Source organism: Cherax quadricarinatus, unplaced genomic scaffold (genome assembly GCF_038502225.1).
Source record: "Cherax quadricarinatus isolate ZL_2023a unplaced genomic scaffold, ASM3850222v1 Contig3701, whole genome shotgun sequence".
Lineage (NCBI taxonomy): Eukaryota > Metazoa > Arthropoda > Malacostraca > Decapoda > Parastacidae > Cherax > Cherax quadricarinatus.
The window spans coordinates 13657-37450 of NW_027198727.1; the positions used below are offsets into that span (position 1 = coordinate 13657).

Below are 23794 nucleotides of genomic sequence, written 5' to 3' on the forward strand. Positions count from 1 at the left end.
GCTGTTGTTATTGTTGCTACTGCTGCTGTTGTTGTTAATGTAGCTACTGCTGCTGCTGCTGTTGTTATTGTTGCTACTGCTGCTGTTGTTGTTGTTGTTATTGTTACTACTGCTGCTGTTGTTATTGTTGCTACTGCTGCTGTTGTTGTTATTATTGCTACTGCTGCTGTTGTTGTTGTTGCTACTGTGTTGTTGTTGTTGCTACTGTGTTGTTGTTGTTGCTACTGTGCTGTTGTTGTTGCTACTGTGCTGTTGTTGTTGCCACTGTGTTGTTGTTGTTGCCACTGTGTTGTTGTTGTTGCTACTGTGTTGTTGTTGTTGCTACTGTGTTGTTGTTGTTGCTACTGTGCTGTTGTTGTTGTTGTTACTGTGTTGTTGTTGATACTGCTGCTGCTGTTGTTATTGTTGCTACTGCTGCTGTTGTTATTGTTGCTACTGCTGCTGTTGTTATTGTTGCTACTGCTGCTGTTGTTATTGTTGCTACTGCTGCTGTTGTTGTTATTGTTGCTACTGCTGCTGTTGTTATTGTTGCTACTGCTGCTGTTGTTATTGTTGCTACTGCTGCTGTTGTTGTTATTGTTGCTACTGCTGCTGTTGTTATTGTTGCTACTGCTGCTGTTGTTATTGTTGCTACTGCTGCTGCTGTTGTTATTGTTGCTACTGCTGCTGTTGTTATTTTTGCTACTGCTGCTGTTGTTGTTATTGTTGCTGCTGCTGCTGCTGTTGTTATTATTGCTACTGCTGCTGTTGTTGTTATTGTTGCTACTGCTGCTGCTGTTGTTATTGTTGCTACTGCTGTTGTTGTTATTGTTGCTACTGCTGTTGTTGTTATTGTTGCTACTGCTGCTGTTGTTATTGTTGCTACTGCTGCTGTTGTTATTGTTGCTACTGCTGCTGTTGTTATTGTTGCTACTGCTGCTGTTGTTATTGTTGCTACTGCTGTTGTTGTTATTGTTGCTACTGCTGCTGTTGTTATTGTTGCTACTGCCACCATGTTGTAGGGGAGGGCCGTGCCATGTGTTAGGGGAAGGCCGGGCCATGTGGTAGGGGAGGGCCGGGCCATGTGGTAGGGAAGGGCCGAGCCATGTGGTAGGGAAGGGCCGAGCCATGTGGTAGGGGAGGGCAGGTCCATTTGGTAGGGGAGGGCCGGGCCATGTAGTCATGGAGGGTCGGGCCATGTATTAAGGGAGGGCCGGGCCATGTGGTAGGGGAGGGCCGGTCCATGTGGTAGGGGAGAACCGGGCCATGTAGTAGAGGCGGGCCGAGCCATGTGGTAGGAGAGGGCCGGGCCATGTGGTAGGGGAGAACCTGGCCATGTGGTAGAGAAGGGCCAGGCCATGTGGTAGGGGAAGGCCGGGCCATGTTGTAGGGGAGGTCCGGGCCATGTGGTAAGGGAGAACCGGGCCATGTGGTAGAGGAGGGCCGGGCCATGTGGTAATGGAGGGCCGGGCCATGTGGTAGAGGAGGGCCGGGCCATGTGGTAGTGGATGGCCGTACTATGATGTAAGGGAGGGCCGGGCCATGAGGTAGGGGAGGGCGGGCCATGAGGTATAGGAGGGCGGACCATGAGAAAGGAAGAAGCCGTCCATGAGGCAGGGTAGGGGTAGGTTAGGGCGGATCATGAAACAGTGTGAGAGTGGGCCATGAAGCAGCGTGGGGGTGGGCCATGAGGCAGGGTGGGGGTGGGCCATGAAGCAGGGTGGGGGTGGGCCATGAAGCAGGGTGGGGTGGGCCAAGAAGCAGGGTGGGGGTGGGCCATGTGACAGGATGGGGATGGGGTTAGGTGGGCTATGAGACAGGGTGGGGGATGGCTCTGAGACAGTGCAGGGTAAAGGTGGGCCATGAGACAGAGTGGGGGTGGGTCATGAGGCAGGATGGGGGTGGGACATGAGGCAGGGCAGGGTAGGGGTGAGCCATGAGGCAGGGCAGGGAAAGGGAGAGCCATGAGGCAGGGCAAGGGTGAGCCATGAGGCAGGGCAGGGTTGGGGAGCCATGTGGCAGAGTAGGGGTGGGGGGTCCCCATGAAAGAGTGCGAGGTAAGGCAGGTTATAGCAAGAGTGAACAAGTCTGAACAATACATCAGCTTGGACCAATCACAACACTTCTAGTCTCCCTTGGTAGTAATTTTGTACCAATCTGTCGTAACAATATTCAACGTCATCAAATTATCCGCTTCCATTGGTACGTGAAGTGAAAAGCCACGCCCCTATTGGTCAGCTCAATGACAGGCCACGCCCACCCTGCCGCACAGCGCCGTATGATTGGTGGAGGCGGAGAGGGAGCCACGCCCCCTCTCTCTCTTCTTCTCTGGGAGTGTAGGGGGACACGCCCCCCTCCCGTGACGACACGGCAGTGATGCACACGGTTCTTCCCGCTACTTTATCATTCTTACTTTACGGTTTTATTAGGGAAGAATATAAACAAAAGTAGCGTGTCATGAGAGTACATCATCACCGCAGACACACTGCGTCCACGCCGGACGCAAACAATATCTGAACGTCTGTGTGTGTGTGTGTCTGTGTCAGCGAGGTTTCTTGTGCGTCACTCAGGATGTCTGTCTGTGTGTGTGTTTATGTTCCTGGCTCCTCCCCTCACGCCCCGCCCTCTGCCCCGCCCCCTTCTTCCCCCCTCCCCTCCGGGCCCCCCTCCCCCCGACGATAACTCTGCCCTCTGGTGGCGCGCACTCGCACTAATCACGTCACAAGTGCAATATTATGGCGGAAAGTATTGAAATTTTCGGCGCGCTCGCCCGAGCACGAAACGCAATTGAACCACGCCAAGCATATTAGTTTCGGCGAGCAGTAAACGGATTTCATGGCGAGGCTTTCCTGGCGAGGTGAAGTGTGTGTGTGTGTGTGTGTGTGTGTGTGTGTGTGTGTGTGTGTGTGTGTGTGTGTGTGTGTGTGTGTGTGTGTGTGTGTGTGTCAGATGGAATGTGAGAAGACACCTCATAGCTGCATCATCTCTCACAAAAATAACCACAACCACTATCATCAACCACACAACCATTATCATCAACCACACAACCACTAACATCAACCATACAACCACTATCATCAACCATACAACCACTATCATCAACCATACAACCACTATCATCAACCATACAACCACTATCATCAACCATACAACCACTATCATCAACCATACAACCACTATCATCAACCATACAACCACTATCATCAACCATACAACCACTATCATCAACCATACAACCACTATCATCAACCATACAACCACTATCATCAACCACTATCATCAACCACACAACCATTATCATCAACCACACAACCACTATCATCAACTATACAACCACTATCATCAACCATACAACCACTATCATCAACCACACAACCATTATCATCAACCACACAACCATTATCATCAACCACACAACCACTATCATCAACCATACAACCACTATCATCAGCCACACAACCACTATCATCAACCATACAACCACTATCATCAGCCACACAACCACTATCATCAACCATACAACCACTATCATCAACCATACAACCACTATCATCAACCATACAACCACTATCATCAACCACACAACCACTATCATCAACCATACAACCACTATCATCAACCACACAACCACTATCATCAACCACACAACCACTATCATCAACCATACAACCACTATCATCAGCCACACAACCACTATCATCAACCATACAACCACTATCATCAGCCACACAACCACTGTCATCAACCACTATCACCAATCACACAACCACTGTCATCAACCATATCACCAACCACACAACCACTATCATCAACCACACAGCCACTATCATCAACCACACAACTACTATCACCAACCGCATACCACTATCATCAACCACACAACCACTATCACCGATCACACAACCACACACAACCACTATCACCAATCACATAACCACTGTCACCAATCAACCACTATCACCAAACACAACCACTATCACCAACCACACAACCACTGTCATCAACCACTATCACCAATCACACAACCACTGTCATCAACCACTATCACCAACCACACAACCACTATCATCAACCACACAGCCACTATCATCAACCACACAACCACTATCACCAACCGCATACCACTATCATCAACCACACAACCACTATCACCGATCACACAACCACACACAACCACTATCACCAATCACATAACCACTGTCACCAATCAACCACTATCACCAAACACAACCACTATCACCAACCACACAACCACTATCATCAACCACACAACCACTATCACTAACCACACAACCACTATCACCAATCAAACAACCACTATCATCAACCACACAACCACTATCATCAACCACACAACCACTATCATCAACCACACAACCACTATCATCAACCACACAACCACTATCATCAACCACACAACCACTATCATCAACCACACAACCACTACCATCAACCATACAACCACTATCAACCATACAACCACTATCAACCATACAACCACTATCATCAACCACACAACCACTATCATCAACCACACAACCACTATCACAACCACACAACCACTACCATCAACCATACAACCACTATCATCAACCATACAACCACTATCATCAACCACACAACCACTATCATCAACCACACAACCACTATCATCAACCACACAACCACTATCAACAACCACACAACCACTATCATCAACCATACAACCACTATCATCCACCATACAACCACTATCATCAACAATAAAACCACTATCATCCACCACACAACCACTATCATCAACCACACAACCACTATCATCAACCACACAACCACTATCACCAATCACACAACCACTGTCATCAACCATTATCACCAATCACACAACCACTATCATCAACCACTATCACCAATCACACAGCTACTGTCATCAGCCACTATCACCAATCACACAACCACTGTCATCAACCACTATCACCAATCACACAACCACTGTCATCAACCACTATCACCAATCACACAACCACTATCACCAACCACACAACCACTATCATCAACCACACAGCCACTATCATCAACCACACAACCACTATCACCAACCGCATACCACTATCATCAACCACACAACCACTATCACCGATCACACAACCACACACAACCACTATCACCAATCACATAACCACTGTCACCAATCAACCGCTATCACCAAACACACAACCACTATCACCAACCACACAACCACTATCATCAACCACACAACCACTATCACCAACCACACAACCACTATCACCAATCAAACAACCACTATCACCAAACACACAATCACTATCACCAACCACACAACCACTATCATCAACCACACAACCACTATCACCAACCACACAACCACTATCATCAACCACACAACCACTATCATCAACCACACAACAACTATCACCAACCACACAACCACTATCACCAACCACACAACCACTATCATCAACCACACAACCACTATCATCAACCACACAACCACTATCATCAACCACACAACCACTATCACCAACCACACAACCACTATCACCAACCACACAACCACTATCATCAACCACACAACCACTATCACCAACCACACAACCACTATCACCAACCACACAACCACTATCACCAACCACACAACCACTATCATCAACCACACAACCACTGTCACCATGAACACAACCACTATCATCAACCACAAAACCACTGTCAACAGCCACACAATCACTATCATCAACCACACAACCACTATCACCAACCACACAACCACTATCATCAATCACACATCCACTGTCACCAGTCACACAACCACTATCACCAACCACACAACCACTATCACCAACCACACAAGCACTATCATCAACCACACAACCACTATCACCAGCCACACAACCACTATAACCAACCACACAACAACTATCATCAACCACTATCACCAACCACACAACCACTATCATCAACCACTATCACCAATCACACAACCACTATCACCAACCACACAACCACTATGAACAACCACTATCACCAACCACACAATCACTATCAACGACCAATATCACCAACCACACAACCACTATCAATAACCACTATCACCAACCACACAACCACTATCATCAACCACACAGCCACTATCAACAACCACACAACCACTATCATCAACTACTATCACCAACCACACAACCACTATCAACAACCACACACCCACTATCACCAACTACACAACCATTATCACCAACCACACAACCACTATCATCAACCACACAACCACTTTCACCAACCACATAACCACTATCACCAACCACACAACCACTATCATCAACCACACAACCACAATCACCAACCATACAACCGCTATCATCAACCACTATCACCAACGACACAACCACTATCATCAACCACTATCACCAGCCACACAACCACTATCACCAACGACTCAACCACTATCATCAATCAGTATCACCAACCACACAACCACTACCATCAACCACACAACTACTATCACCAACCACGCAACCACTATCATCAACCACTATCACCAACCACACAACCACTATCATCAACCACACAACCACTATCATCAACCGCTATCATCAACCACTATCATCAACCACTATCACCAACCAGACAACCAGTATCAACAACCACTATCACCAACCACACAACCCCTATCATCAACCACACAACCACTCACCAACCACACAACCCCTATCATCAACCATTATCACCAACCACACGGCCACTATCACTAACCACACCACCACTATGACCAACCACACAACCGCTATCATCAACCACACAACCACTATCACCAACTACACAACCACTATCACCAACCACACAACCACTATCACCAACTACACAACCACTATCACCAATTACACAACCACTATCTCCAACCAGACAACCACTATCAACAACCACTATCACCAACCACACAACCACTATCAACAACCACTATCACCAACCACACAACTACTATCACCAACTACACAACCACTATCATCAATCACTATCTCCAACCAAACAACCACTATCAACAACCACTATCACCAACCACACAACCACTATCAACAACCACTATCACCAACCACACAACCACTATCACCAACTACACAACCACTATCATCAATCATTATCTCCAACCACACAACCACTATCACCAACCACTCAACCACTATCATCAACCACTATCACCAACCAGACAACCAGTATCAACAGCCACTATCACCAACCACACAACCACTACCACCAACAACACAACCACTATCATCAACCACACAACTCCTATCATCAACCATTATCACCAACCACACAGCCACTATCACTAACCACACCACCACTATGACCAACCACACAACCGCTATCATCAACCACACAACCACTATCACCAACTACACAACCACTATCACCAACTACACAACCACTATCACCAACTACACAACCACTATCACCAACCACACAACCACTATCACCAGCTACACAACCACTATCACCAACTACACAACCACTATAATCAATCACTATCTCCAACCAGACAACCACTATCAACAACCACTATCACCAACCACACAACATCTATCACCAACTACACAACCACTAGCGTCAATCACTATCTCCAACCAGACAACCACTATCAACAACCACTATCACCAACCACACAACCACTATCAACAACCACTATCACCAACCACACAACCACTATCACCAACTACACAACCACTATAATCAATCACTATCTCCAACCAGACAACCACTATCAACAACCACTATCACCAACCACACAACCACTATCAACAACCACTATCACCAACCACACAACCACTATCACCAACTACACAACCACTATCATCAATCACTATCTCCAACCACACAACCACTATCACCAACCACTCAACCACTATCATCAACCACTATCACCAACCAGACAACCAGTATCAACAACCACTATCACCAACCACACAACCACTACCACCAACCACACAACCACTATCATCAACCACACAACCACTATCATCAACCACTATCACTAACCACACATCCACTATCATTAACCACACAACCAATATCATCAACCACTATCATCAACCACACAACCACTATCATCAACCACTATCACCAACAACACAATCTCTATCATTAACCACACAACCACTATCATCAACCACTATCACTAACCACACAACCACTATCATCAACCACTACCACCAACCACACAACCACTATCATCAACCACTATCACTAATCACACAACCACTATCATCAACCACTACTACCAACCACACAACCACTATCATCAACCACTATCACCAACAGCACAACCACTATCATTAACCACACAACCACTATCATCAACCACTACCACCAACCACACAACCACTATCATCAACCACTATCACTAGGCACACAACCACTATCATCAACCACTACCACCAACCACATAACCACTATCATCAACCACTATCACTAACCACACAACCACTATCATCAACCACTACCACCAACCACATAACCACTATCATCAACCACTATCACTAACCACACAACCACTATCATCAACCACTACCACCAACCACACAACCACTATCATCAACCACTATCACCAACAACACAACCACTATCATTAACCACACAACCACTATCATCAACCACTACCACCAACCACACAACCACTATCATCAACCACTATCACTAGGCACACAACCACTATCATCAACCACTACCACCAACCACATAACGACTATCATCAACCACTATCACTAACCACACAACCACTATCATCAACCACTACCACCAACCACACAAGCACTATCATGAACCACTATCATTAACCACACAAACACTGTCATTAACCACACAAATTTCCCTTATCTGTCTCTCAGGTGATGAAATTTAAAAAAATAATCGAAAACATTACTTCTCATATACCAAGTTCAGGTCCAGAGAGATGTAACATGCAAGAAGGATGGAACTCTGATGACAGCAGAGTACTGGATCTCAATATGACTCTGTCTTCAGAGACTCATTAATCAGACTAAAGGTCAATAATGTCAAAGAATTTTTCATGAACGAGACTCGAAACCTTGTCTATATGTCCTGTATTTTTAACATAACCCTGACACCACTGGACTTCGATAAAGTCATATAAAATATGGCCGGCACTCTGCCTCAGGCCCAGACTCGTGGAACTCCGTGTTCATCAAGAACTGTAAGAAACCCATGTTATGTGCCCTAAATATTATATAGAGAAGGAGCCAAGACACGGGTGTCATCCCACATTCGTTAGCAAACAACGGGTATAGATGCACTCCGCAAACGTAGTAGCAAAGCAAAGAACTATAAACCGACATCAGTATCATTTCACATTATAAAAATCTCTGAGAGAGTTCTAAAAGGCAAGATCACCAACCACTTGGATTCTCCATAATTACACAACCCAGAGCAGCATGGGTTTAGATCAGGTCACTACCGCCTCTCACAACTACTGGACGACTGTGACATGGTCTTGGAGGCACTGGACGACAAACTGGATGCAGATGTAGTATATACACACTTTGCAAAATCTTTCAACAAGTGCTATCATGGTGTAATAATAACTGAAAAAGTGGGTAGATGGATCTTTAACTTTCTAATTAATCTTTGGAGCACAGAGAGTAATAGTAAACAAAGTTAAATCAGAGGATGCCAGAGTGACAAGCTTTGTTGCTCAGTGCGAAGTATTCGCTGCCAACCTGTCCTTATCCTCATACCTGACACAAAGACATAAGTAACGTACAACACTGTATCATCATTGGCAGATGACACTAGCATCCTCACGTGTTTAACATCCACTAAGGACACTCTCAACCTCCAAGTGGATATAAATAAAATCTTCTATCTTCTAATGGGCCGCACAAAACAATATGAAGTTCCATGAGGGCAAATTTAGGTTACTCTGTTATGGAAAACTTTAATAAAATCTAGAACGGAGAATAAAACAAATTATAAACAGACAATAAAACGAAAAAAACTAATATGAAGGACTAAAGAGTGATAATGTTAGAGGATATCACTTTCAAAGATCACAACAGCGTCATATTCACACCTGTTAGGAAAATGATCGGATGGATAATGGAGAACCTTCAAAACAAGGGATACCAAGCCACTGAGGATCCTCTTTAAATCACTTGTTCTCTCTAAGTTGGATTGCTGCTGTAAATTAACAACATCCTTTAAGGCAGACAAATGTGAACCTCCAGAGAATGTAGAGAGAACCTTTATTACAACTACAAGTTCAGACACGCACCGTTTGAAGTCCTTTGACGTGTACTACTTGCAACACTGGCGAGAAAGATACGTACATAATATACACCTGAAAAATCGTAGGACTGGTCAAAATCAGCACAGAGAAATTATTCCCTGTGAAAGCGAAAAGCTCGGCAGGCGGTGCCACATAACCTTAGTGAAAATCAGGGGTGCCACGAGTACATTAAGAGATAACACAATAAGTGTAAGGGGCTCAAGACTGTTCAACAGCGTCCCATCATTCAGAAGAGGGACTGAATATGACAGTGGTATACAATACCGACAGGTTGATAAGGGAGGTTACCAATAGATCTCTGGTGTCTTCAAGAAGGAACCAGGGAGGTTCCTAAAGTCAGTGCCTGATCAGCCCGGTTGTGTTTCATGTTGGGCACAGTGTTGCCAGCAGTAACAGCCAGGTTGATCAGGTTCTGATCCACTAGGAAGCCTGGCCATAGAGCAGGCCGCGGGGGCGTTGCTGTACACACCTTGGGGGGCGTGTACAGCAACACGATTGAATAGTGCACAGCAACACGGGGGAGGAGCGCACAGCAAAACGGGGTAGGGGTGCACAGCAACAAGAGGAAGGGTGCACAGCAATACGGGGGACGAATGCACAGCAACACGGGGAGGGGTGTACAGCAACACGGGGGAGGGGTGCACAGCAATATGGGGGTGTACACAACAACACAGGAATGCACACAGCAACACTGGGAGGGGTGCACAGCAACACGGGGAAGGGGTTCACAGCAATACGGGAAAGGGGTGCACAGCAACACGGGGAGGAGGTAAACAGAAACACGGGAAAGGGGTTCACAGCAACACGGAGAAGGAGTGCACAGCAACACTGGGAATGGGTGCACATCAACACGGGGAACGGTGCACAGCAACACGGGGAAGGGGTGCACAGCAACAAGGGAAAGGGGTGCACAGTAACACGGGGAAGGGTGCACAGTAACACGGGGAAAGGGTGCAGAGCAACACTAGGAAGGGGTGCACAGCAACACGGGGAAGAATGCACAGCAACACTGGGAAGGGGTGCTCAGCAACACGGGGAAGGGGTGCACAGCAACACTGGGAGGGGTGCACAGCAACACGGGGAATGGGCGCACAGCAACAAGGGGAAGGGGTGCACAGCAACACTGGGAGGGGTGCACAGAAACACAGAGAAGGCGTGCACAGCAACACGAGGAAGGGGTGCACAGCAACACTGGGAGGGGTGCATAACAACACGGGGAAGGGGCGCACAGCAACAAGGGGAAGGGGTGCACAGCAACACGGGGAAGGGTGCACAGCAACAAAGAGAAGGGGTGCACAGCAACACGGGGAAGGGTGCAGAGCAACAAGAGGAAGGGGTGCACAGCAACAAGGGGAAGGGGGTGCACAGCAACACGGGGAAGGGTGCAGAGCAACAATGGGAAGGGGTGCACAGTAACACGGGGAAGGGGTGCACAGCAACACGGGGAAGGGGCGCACAGCAACACGGGGAAGGGTGCACAGCAACACGGGAAAGGGTGCACAGCAAAACGGGGAACGGGTGCATAGCAACACGGAAAAGGGGTGCACAGCAACACGGGGAAGGGGTGCACAGCAACACTAGGAAAGGGTGCACAGCAACACGGGGAAGGGGTGCACAGCAACACGGGGAAGGGGTGCGCAGCAACACGGGGAAGTGGTGCACAGCAGCACTGGGAAGGGTGCACAGCAACACGGGGAAGGGGTGCACAGCAAAACGGGGAAGGGGTGAACAGCAAAACGCAGAAGGGGTGCACAGCAACACGGAAAAGGGGTGCACAGCGACACGGGGAAGGGGTGCACAGCAAAACGCAGAAGGGGTGCACAGCAACACGGAAAAGAGGTGCACAGCAACACGGGGAAGGGGTGCACAGCAACACGGGAAAGGGGTGCACAGCAACACGGGAAAGGGGTGCACAGCAACACGGGAAAGGGGTGCACAGCAACACGGGAAAGGGGTGCACAGCAACACGGGAAAAGGGTGCACAGCAACACGGGGAAGGGGTGCACAGCAACACGGGAAAGGGGTACACAGCAACACGGGGAAGGGGTGCACAGCATCACGGGAAAGGGGTACACAGCAACACGGGGAAGGGGTGCACAGCAACACGGGGAAGGGGTGCACAGCAACACGGGAAAGGGGTACACAGCAACACGGGAAAGGGGTACACAGCAACACGGGGAAGGGGTGCACAGCAACACGGGGAAGGGGTGCACAGCAACACGGGAAAGGGGTGCACAGCAACACGGGGAAGGGGTGCACAGCAACACGGGGAAGGGGTGCACAGCAACACGGGGAAGGGGTGCACAGCAACACGGGGAAGGGGTGCACAGCAACACGGGAAAAGGGTGCACAGCAACACGGGGAAGGGGTACAGGGCAAGTCAATCACATTGATGAGTCGGTGAAGCCTTGAGGGTATTCAGACGGGGTGGGGGCGGGTGGTTGTTTGGGTGGGAGAGTGGGTGTTTGGGTGGGAGGGTGGGTGTTTGGGTGGAGAGTGGGTGTTTGGGCGGGAGGGTGGGTGTTTGGATGGGAGAGTGGGTGTTTGGGTGGAAGGGTTGGTGTTTGGGTGGGAGGGTAGGTGTTTGGGTGGGAGGGTGGGTGTTTGGGTGGAGAGTGGGTGTTTGGGCGGGAGGGTGGGTGTTTGGATGGGAGAGTGGGTGTTTGGGTGGAAGGGTGGGTGCTTGGGTGGAAAGGTGGGTGTTTGGGTGGGAGGGTGGGTGTTTGGGTGGGAGGGTGTGTGTTTGGGTGGGAAGGTGTGTGTTTGGGTGGGATGGTGTGTGTTTGGGTGGGATGGTGTGTGTTTGGGTGGGAGGGTGTGTGTTTGGGTAAGAGGGTGTGTGTTTGGGTGGGAGGGTGTGTGTTTGGTTGGGAGGGTGTGTGTTTGGGTGGGAGGGTATGTGTTTGGGTGGGAGAGTGTGTGTTTGGGTGGGTGGGTAGGTGTTTGGGTGGGAGGGTGTGTGTTTGGGTGGGAGGGTGTGTGTTTGGGTTGGAGGGTGTGTGTTTGGGTGGGAGGGTGTGTGTTTGGGTGGGAGGGTGTTTGGGTGGGAGGGTGTGTGTTTGGATGGGAGGGTGTGTTTTTGGGTGGGAGGGTGTGTGTTTGGGTGGGAGGGTGTGTGTTTGGGAGGGAGGGTGTGTGTTTGGGTGGGAGGGTGGGTGTTTGGGTGAGAGGAAGTGTGTTTGGGTGGAATGGTGGGTGTTTGGGTGGGAGGGTGGGCGTTTGGGTGGGAGGGTGGGCGTTTGGGTGGGAGGGTGTGTGTTTGGGTGGGAGGGTGTGTGTTTGGGTGGGATGGTATGTGTTTGGGTTGGAGGGGGTGTGTTTGGGTAGGAGTGTGTGTGTTTGGGTGGGAGTGTGGGTGTTTGGGTGGGAGGGTGTGTGTTTGCGTGGGAGAGTGGGTGTTTGGGTGGGAAGGTGTGTGTTTAGGTGGGAGAGTGGGTGTTTGGGTGGGAGTGTGTGTGTGGGAGGGTGTGTGTTTGGGTGTGAGGGTGTGTTTGGGCGGGAGGGTGTGTGTTTGGGTGGGAGAGTGTGTGTTTGGGTGGGTGGGTAGGTGTTTGGGTGGGAGGGTGTGTGTTTGGGTGGGAGGGTGTGTGTTTGGGTGGGAGGGTGTGTGTTTGTGTGGGAGGGTGGGTGTTTGGGTTGGAGGGTATGTGTTTGGGTAAGAGGGTGTGTGTTTGGGTGGGAGTGTATGTGTTTGGGTGGGAGGGTGGGTGTTTGGGTTGGTGGGTTTGTGTTTGGGTTCGCGGGTGTGTGTTTGGGTGTGAGTGTATGTGTTTGGGTGGGAGGGTGTGTGTTTGGGTGGGAGGGCGTGTGTTTGGGTGGGATGGTATATGTTTGGGTGGGAGGGTATGTGTTTGGGTGGGAGGGTGTGTGTTTGGGTGGGTAGGTGTTTGGGTGGGAGGGTGTGTGTTTGGGTGGGAGGGTGTATGTTTGGGTGGGAGGGTGTGTGTTTGGATGGGAGGGTGTGTGTTTGGGTGGTAGGGTATGTGTTTGGGTGGGAGAGTGTATGTTTGGGTGGGAGGGTGTGTGTTTGGGAGGGAGGGTGGGTGTTTGGGTGGGTGGGTGTGTGTTTGGGTGGGAGGGTGTGTGTTTGGGTGGGAGGGTGTGTGTTTGGGTGGGAGGGTGTGTGTTTGGGTGGGAGGGCGTGTGTTTGGGTGGGAGGGTATATGTTTGGGTGGGAGGGTATGTGTTTGGGTGGGAGGGTGTGTGTTTGGGTGGGTTGGTGTTTGGGTGGGAGGGTGTGTGTTTGGGTGGGAGGGTGTATGTTTGGGAGGGAGGGTGTGTGTTTGGATGGGAGGGTGTGTGTTTGGGTGGGAGGGTATGTGTTTGGGTGGGAGGGTGTATGTTTGGGTGGGAGGGTGTGTGTTTGGATGGGAGGGTGTGTGTTTGGGTGGGAGGGTGGGTGTTTGGGTGAGAGGGTATGTGTTTGGGTGGGATGGTGGGTGTTTGGGTGGGAGTGTGTGAGTTTGGGTGTGAGTGTGTGTGTGTGGGTGGGTATGTGTTTGAGTGGGATGGTGTGTGTTTGGGTGGGAGGGTGTGTTTTTGTTTGGGAGAGTGTGTGTTTGGGTGGGTGGGTAGGTGTTTGGGTGGGAGGGTGTATGTTTGGGTGGGAGGGTGTGTGTTTGGTTGGGAGAGTGGGTGTTTGGGTGGGAGGGTGTGTGTTTGCGTGGGAGAGTGGGTGTTTGGGTGGGAAGGTGCGTGTTTGCGTGGTAGAGTGGGTGTTTGGGTGGGAGGGTGTGTGTTTGGGTGGGAGGGTGTGTTTGGGCGGGAGGGTGTGTTTGGGCGGGAGGGTGTGTATTTGGGTGGGAGGGTGTGTGTTTGGGTGCGAGGGGGGGTGTTTGGGTGGGAGGGTGTGTGTTTGGGTGGGAGGGTGTGTGTTTGGGTAGGAGGGTGTGTGTGTGTGTGGGAGGGTGGTGTTTGGGTTGGAGGGTGTGTGTTTGGGTGGGAGGGTGTGTGTTTGGGTGGGAGGGTGTGTGTTTGGGTGGGAGGGTGTGTGTTTGGGTGGGAGGGTGTGTGTTTGGGCGGGAGGGTGTGTGTTTGGGTGGGAGTGTGTGTGTTTGGGTGGGAGGGTGGGTGTTTGGGTGGGAGGGTGTGTGTTTGGGAGGGAGGGTGTGTGTTTGGATGGGAGGGTGTGTGTTTGGGTGGGAGGGTGTGTGTTTGGGTGGGATGGTGTGTGTTAGGGTGGGAGGGTACGTGTTTGGGTGGGAGGGTGTGTGTTTGGGTGGGATGGTGTGTGTTTGGGTGGGAGGGTATCTTTTTGGGTGGGAGGGTGTGTGTTTGGGTGGGTAGGTGTTTGGGTGGGAGGGTGTGTGTTTGGGTGGGAGGGTGGGTGTTTGGGTGGGAGGGTGTGTGTTTGGGTGGGAGGGTGTGTGTTTGGGTGGGAGGGTGTGTGTTTGGGTGGGATGGTGTGTGTTTGGGTGGGAGGGTATGTGTTTGGGTGGGAGGGTGTGTGTTTGGGTGGGATAGTGTGTGTTTGGGTGGGAGGGTATGTGTTTGGGTGGGAGGGTGTGTGTTTGGGTGGGTAGGTGTTTGGGTGGGAGGGTGTGTGTTTGGGTGGGAGGGTGTGTGTTTGGGTGGGAGAGTGTGTGTTTGGGTGGGTGGGTAGGTGTTTGGGTGGGAGGGTGTGTGTTTGGGTGGGAGGGCGTGTGTTTGGGTGGGAGGGTGTGTGTTTGGTTGGGAGGGTGGGTGTTTGGGTGGGAGGGTGTGTGTTTGGGTGGGAGGGTAGGTGTTTGGGTGGGAGGGTATGTGTTTGGGTGGGAGGGTGTGTGCATGGGTGGGAGGGTGTGTGTTTGGGTGGAAGAGTGTGTGTTTGGGTGGGAGGGTGGGTGTTTGGGTGGGAGGGTTTGTGTTTGGGTGGGAGGGTGTGTGCTTGTGGGAGGGTGTGTGTTTGGGTGGGAGAATGGGTGTTTGGGTGGGAGGGTGTGTGTTTGCGTGGGAGAATGGGTGTTTGGGTGGCAGGGTGGGCGTTTGGGTGGGAGGGTGTGTGTTTTTGTGGGAGAATGGGTGTTTGGGTGGGAGGGTGGGGGTTTGGGTGGGAGGGTGGGTGTTTGGGTGGGAGAGTATGTGTTTGGGTGGGAGGGTGGGTGTATGGTGGGAGGGTGCGTGTTTGGGTGGGAGAGTGGGTGTTTGTGTGGGAGGGGGGTTTTTTGGGTGGGACTACTCTCTCCCACAACCCCGTCGCTCCTCACTGCCCTCCCCCACACCCCCACCCTCATCACTGCCCTCCCCAGCACCCCCTCCCTCATCACTGCCCTCTCCCTCCCATCCCTCCCTTACCACTGTCCTCCCCCACACCCCCCACCCTCATCACTGCCCTCACCCACACCCCCTCCCTAATCACTGCCCTCCCCCACACCCCCCTCCCTAATCACTGCCCTCCCCCACGACACCCTCATTACTGACCTCCCCCACACCTCCCTCCCTCTTCACTGCCCTCCCACACACCCCCTCCCTCATCACTGCCCCCCCCCACGACACCCTCCCTCATCACTGACCTCCTCCCCCCCCCTCCCTCATCATTGCCCTCTCCCATGATACCCTCCCTCATCACTGCCCTCCCCACACCCCCTCCCTCATCACTGCCCTCCCCCACGACACCCTCCCTCATCACTGACCTCCTCCACACCCCCTCCCTCATCATTGCCCTCTCCCATGATACCCTCCCTCATCACTGCCCTCCCCCACACACCCTCCCTCATCACTGCCCTCCCCCACACCCCCACCCTCATCACTGCCCTCTCCCACACCCCCCTCCCTCATCACTGCCCTCCCAAACTACACCCTCCCTCATCACTGCCCTCTCCCACACCCCCTCCCTCATCACTGCCCTCCCAAACTACACCCACCCTCATCACTGCCCTCTCCCACACCCCCTCCCTCATCACTGCCCTCCCAAACTACACCCTCCCTCATTACTGATGCCCTCCCCCACACCCCCCTCCCCCACTCCCTCACTGCCCTCCCCCGCGTCCCCCTCCTTCATCACTCTCCTACACACCTCCCTCCCTCTTCACTGCCCTCCCCCACACCCCCTCCCTCATCTTTGACCTCCCCCCACACCTCCCTCCCTCTTCACTGATCTCCCCCACACCCCCTCCCTCCCTCTCCCACGATACCCTCCCTCATCACTGCCCTCCCCCACACCCCCTCCCTCATCACTGCCTTCCCCCACGACACCCTTCCTCATCATTGTACTCTCCCACACTCCCTCCCTCATCACTGCCCTCCCCCACACCCCCACCCTCATCACTGCCCTCTCACACAACCCTCTCCCTCATCACTGCCCTCCCCACACCCCCACCCACATCACAGCCCTCCCCCACGACACCCTCCCTCTTAGCTGACCTCCCCCACACCTCCCTCCCTCTTCACTGGCCTCCCCACACCCCCTCCCTCAACCCTGCCCTCCCCCACGACATCCTCCCTCATCACTGACCTCCCCCACAGCCCCTCCCTATTCACTGCCCTCCCCCACGTCCCCCTCCCTCATCACTGCCCTCCCCCACGTCCCCCTCCCTCATCACTGCCCTCCCCCACGTCCCCCTCCCTCATCACTGCCCTCCTCCACACCCCCCTCCCTCATCACTGACCTCCCCACGTCCCCCTCCCTCATCACTGTCCTCCCCCACACTCCCCTCTCTCGTCACTGCCCTCCACCACACTGCCTCCTCCCTCGTCTCTGCCCACCCCCGCGTCCCCCTCCCTCGTCACTGCCCTCCCCCCACACCCCCCTCCCTCGTCACTGCCCTCCACCACACTGCCTCCTCCCTCGTCTCTGCCCTACCCCTCGTCCCCCTCCCTCATCATTGCCCTCCCCCACACCCCCCTACCTCGTCACTGCACTTCACCACACTGCCTCCTCCCTCGTCACTGCCCTCTCCCTCGACCCCCTCCCTCGACCCCCTCCCTCGTCACTGCCCTCCCCCACACCCCCTCCCTCGTCACTACCCTCCACCACACTACCTCCTCCCTCGTCACTGCCCTCCCCCTCGTCCCCCTCCCTCATCACTTCCCTCCCCCACACCCCCTCCCTCATCACTGCCCTCCCCATACCCCCTCCCTCGGCACTGCCCTCCCTCTCGTCCCCCTCCCTCATCACTGCACTCCACCACACCTCCCTCCCTCGTCACTGCCCTCGCCCACACCCCCTCCCTCATCACTGTCCTCCCCCACACCCCCTCCCTCGTCACTGCCGTCCACCACACTCCCCTCCTTCGTCACTGCCCTCCCCCACACCCCCCTCTCTCGTCACTGCCTTCCACCACACCCCTCTCCCTCGTCACTGCCCTCCACCACACCCCCCTCCCTCGTCACTGCCTTCCACCACACCCCCCTCCCTCGTCACTGCCCTCCCCCACACCCCCCTCCCTCGTCACTGCTCTTGCCCTCCACACACCTCCCTCCCTCGTCACTGCCCTCCCTCCACACACCCCCCTCCCTCGTCACTGCCCTCCACCACTCCCCCTCCCTCGGCACTGCCCTCCCCACACCCCCCTCCCTCGTCACTGCCATCCACCACACCACCCTCCCTCGTCACTGCCCTCCACCACACCCCCTCTCCCTCATCACTGCCTTCCACCACACCTCCCTCCCTCGTCACTGAGGTCGACCACACCCCCTCCCTCGTCACTGCCCCTCGTCACTGCCCTCCACACACCCCCTCCCTCGTCACTGCCCTCCACCAAACCCACTCCCTCGGCACTGCCCTCCACCACACCCCCCTCCCTCGTCACGGCCCTCCCCCACACCCCCCTCCCTCGTCACTGCCCTCCAGCACACCCCCCTCCCTCGTCACTGCCCTCCACCACACCCCCCTCCCTCGTCACTGCCCTCCCCCACACCGCCCTCCCTCGTCACTGAGGTCTACCACACCCCCTCCCTCGTCACTGCCCTCCACTACACCCCCCTCCCTCGTCACTGCCCTCCACCACACACCCCTCCCTCGTCACTGCCCTCCACCACACCGCCCTCCCTCGTCACTGCCCGCCACCACACCCCCCTCTCTCGTCACTGCCCTCCACCACACCCCCCTCCCTCGTCACTGCCCTCCACCACACTACCTCCTCCCTCGTCACTGCCTTCCACCACACCCCTCCCTCGTCACACACCCCCTCCCTCGACACTGCCCTCCACCACACCCCCTCCCTCGTCACTGCACTCCACCACTCCTCCCTCCCTCGTCACTGCCTTCCACCACACCCCCATCCCTCGTCACTGCCCTCCACCATACCCCCTCCCTCGTCACTGCCCTCCACCACACCCCCCACCCTCGTCACTGCCCTCCACCACACCGCCCTCCCTCGTCACTGCCTTCCACCACACCCCCCCCTCCCTCGTCACTGCCCTCCTCCACACTCCCCTCTCTCGTCACTGCCCTCCACCACACCCCCCTCCCTCGTCACTGCCCTCCACCACCACCCCCTCCCCTCGTCACTGCCCTCCACCACACCCCCCTCCCTCGTCACTGCCCTCCACCACACCCCCCTCCCTCGTCACTGCCCTCCACCACACCTCCCTCCCTCGTCACTGCCCTCCTCCACACTCCCCTCTCTCGTCACTGCCCTCCACCACACCCCCCTCCCTCGTCACTGCCCTCCACCACACTACCACCTCCCTCGTCACTGCCTTCCACCACACCCCCCTCCCTCGTCACTGCCCTCCACCACATCCCCCTCCCTCGTCACTGCCCTCCAACACACCTCCCTCCCTCGTCACTGCCCTCCACCATACCCCCTCCCTCATCACTGCCCTCCACCATCTCCCTCGTCACTGCCATCCACCACACCCCCCTCCCTCGTCACTGCCCTCCAACACACCACCCTCACTCGTCACTGCCCTCCTCCACACTCCCCTCTCTCGTCACTGCCCTTCACCACACTACCACCTCCCTCGTCACTGCCCTCCACCATACCCCCTCCCTCATCACTGCGCTCCACCATACCCCCTCCCTCGTCACTGCCCTCCCCCATACCCCCTCCCACGTCACTGCCCTCCAACACACCTCCCTCCCTCGTCACTGCCCTCCACCACACCTCCCTCCCTCGTCACTGCCCTCCTCCACACTCCCCTCTCTCGTCACTGCCCTCCACCACACCCCCCTCCCTCGTCACTGCCGTCCACCACACCCCCCTCCCTCGTCACTGCCCTCCACCACACCTCCCTCCCTCGTCACTGCCCTCCTCCACACTCCCCTCTCTCGTCACTGCCCTCCACCACACCCCCCTCCCTCGTCACTGCCCTCCACCACACTACTACTACCACCAGTACTACCATCAGTACTACCACCAGTACTACCATCAGTACTACCACCAGTACTACCACCAGTACTACCACCAGTACTACCATCAGTACTACCACCAGTACTACCACCAGTACTACCACCAGTACTACCACCAGTACTACCACCAGTACTACCACCAGTACTACCATCAGTACTACCACCAGTACTACCACCAGTACTACCACCAGTACTACCATCAGTACTACCACCAGTACTACCATACTAGTACTAGTACTACATCAGTACTACCACCAGTACTACCACCAGTACTACCACCAGTACTACCACCAGTACTACCACCAGTACTACCATCAGTACTACCACCAGTACTACCAGCAGTACTACAGTACTACCAGTACTACAGTACACCCAGTACTACCACCAGTAGTGCCACCAGTACTACCACCAGTACTACCACCAGTACTACCACTAGTATTACCATCAGTACTACCACCAGTACTACCACCAGTATTATCACCAGTACTACCACCAGTAGTGCCACCATTACTACCACCAGTACTACCACCAGTACTACCACCAGTACTACCACCAGTACTACCACCAGTACTACCACCAGTACTACCACCAGTACTACCACCAGTACTACCATCAGTACTACCACCAGTACTACCATCAGTACTACCACCAGTACTACCACCAGTACTACCACCAGTACTACCATCAGTACTACCACCAGTACTACCACCAGTACTACCACCAGTACTACCACCAGTACTACCACCAGTACTACCACCAGTACTACCACCAGTACTACCACCAGTACTACCACCACTACCACCAGTACTACCACCAGTACTACCACCAGTACTACCACCACTATCACCAGTACTACCACCACTACCACCAGTACTACCACCAGTACTACCACCAGTACTACCACCACTATCACCAGTACTACCACCAGTACTACCACCAGTACTACCACCACTATCACCAGTACTACCACCACTACCACCAGTACTACCACCAGTACCACCAGTACTACCACCAGTACTACCACCAGTAGTACCACCAGTACTACCACCAGTACTACCACCAGTACTACCACCAGTACTACCATCAGTACTACCACCAGTACTACCACCAGTACTACCACCAGTACTACCACCAGTACTACCATCAGTACTACCACCAGTACTACCACCAGTACTACCACCAGTACTACCACCAGTACTACCACCAGTACTACCACCAGTACTACCACCAGTACTACCACCAGTACTACCATCAGTACTACCACCAGTACTACCATCAGTACTACCACCAGTACTACCACCAGTACTACCACCAGTACTACCACCAGTACTACCACCAGTACTACCACCAGTACTACCACCAGTACTACCACCAGTACTACCACCAGCACTACCGTCAGTACTACCACCAGTACTACCAGTACAGTCAGTACTACCACCAGTACTACCTCCAGTACTACCACCAGTACTACCACCAGTACTACCACCAGTACTACCGTCAGTACTACCACCAGTACTACCACCAGTACTACCACCAGTACTACCACCAGTACTACCACCAGTACTACCGTCAGTACTACCACCAGTACTACCACCAGTACTACCACCAGCACTACCACCAGTACTACCACCAGCACTACCGTCAGTACTACCACCAGTACTACCACCAGTACTACCACCAGTACTGCCATCAGTACTACCACCAGTACTACCACCAGTATTACCACTAGTACTACCACCAGTAGTGCCACCAGTACTTCCACCTGTACTACCCCCTTTACTACCACCAGTAGTGCCACCAGTACTACCACCAGTACTACCACCAGTACTATCACCAGTACTACCACTAGTATTACCATCAGTACTACCACCAGTACTACCACCAGTATTACCACCAGTACTACCACCAGTACTACCACCAGTACTACCACCAGTACTACCACCAGTACTACCACCAGTACTACCACCAGTACTACCACCAGTACTACCACCAGTACTACCACCAGTACTACCACCAGTACTACCATCAGTACTAACACCAGTACTACCACCAGTACTACCACCAGTACTACCACCAGTACTACCACCAGTGCTACCACCAGTACTACCACCAGTGCTACCACCAGTACTACCACTAGTACTACCACCAGCACTACCACCAGTACTACCATCAGTTCTACCACCAGTACTACCGCCAGTGCTACCACCAGTACTACCACCAGCACTACCAGCAGTATTACCACCAGTACTACCATCAGTACTACCACCAGTACTACCACCAGTAGTACCACCAGTACTACCACCAGTATTACTACCAGTACTACCACCAGTACTACCACCAGTACTACCACCAGTACTACCACCACCATCATTACTACCACCAGCACTACCACCAGTACTACCACCACCAGTACTACCACCAGTACTACCACCAGTACTACCACCAGTACTACCACCAGTACTACCACCAGCACTACCACCAGTACTACCGTCAGTACTACCACCAGCACTACCACCAGTACTACCGTCAGTACTACCACCAGTACTACCGTCAGTACTACCACCAGCACTACCACCAGTACTACCGTCAGTACTACCACCAGCACTACCGTCAGTACTACCACCAGCACTACCACCAGCACTACCACCAGCACTACCACCAGTACTACCACCAGCACTACCACCAGCACTACCACCAGTACTACCACCAGCACTACCACCAGCACTACCACCAGTACTACCACCAGTACTACCACCAGCACTACCACCAGCACTACCACCACCATCATTACCACCACCAGTACTACCACCACCAGTACTACCACCAGTACTACCACCAGTACTACCACCAGTACTACCACCAGCACTACCGTCAGTACTACCACCAGTACTACCACCAGCACTACCACCACCTTCACTACCACCACCAGTACTACCACCACCAGTACTACCACCAGTACTACCACCAGCACTACCACCAGCACTACCACCACCATCATTACCACCACCAGTACTACCACCACCAGTACTACCACCAGTACTACCACCAGTACTACCACCAGTACTACCACCAGTACTACCACCAGTACTACCACCAGTACTACCACCAGTACTACCACCAGTACTACCACCAGTACTACCACCAGCACTACCACCAGTACTACCACCAACACTACCATCAGCACTACCACCAGTACTACCACCAAATATACCACCAGCACCAACACTACCACCAGTACTACCACCAGA

General features: G+C 53.1%; 1 protein-coding gene across 1 annotated transcript; it reads left to right on the forward strand.

Moving 5' to 3' along the window:
• Positions 1–22335: 22335 nt before the first annotated feature.
• On the forward strand, positions 22336–23591 carry LOC138852073 (uncharacterized; the record flags this gene model as incomplete). Its single annotated transcript, XM_070081694.1, has 1 exon — positions 22336–23591. A coding segment is annotated over one exon (1256 nt), but the record flags the coding sequence as incomplete, so codon positions are not given.
• Positions 23592–23794: the final 203 nt, after the last annotated feature.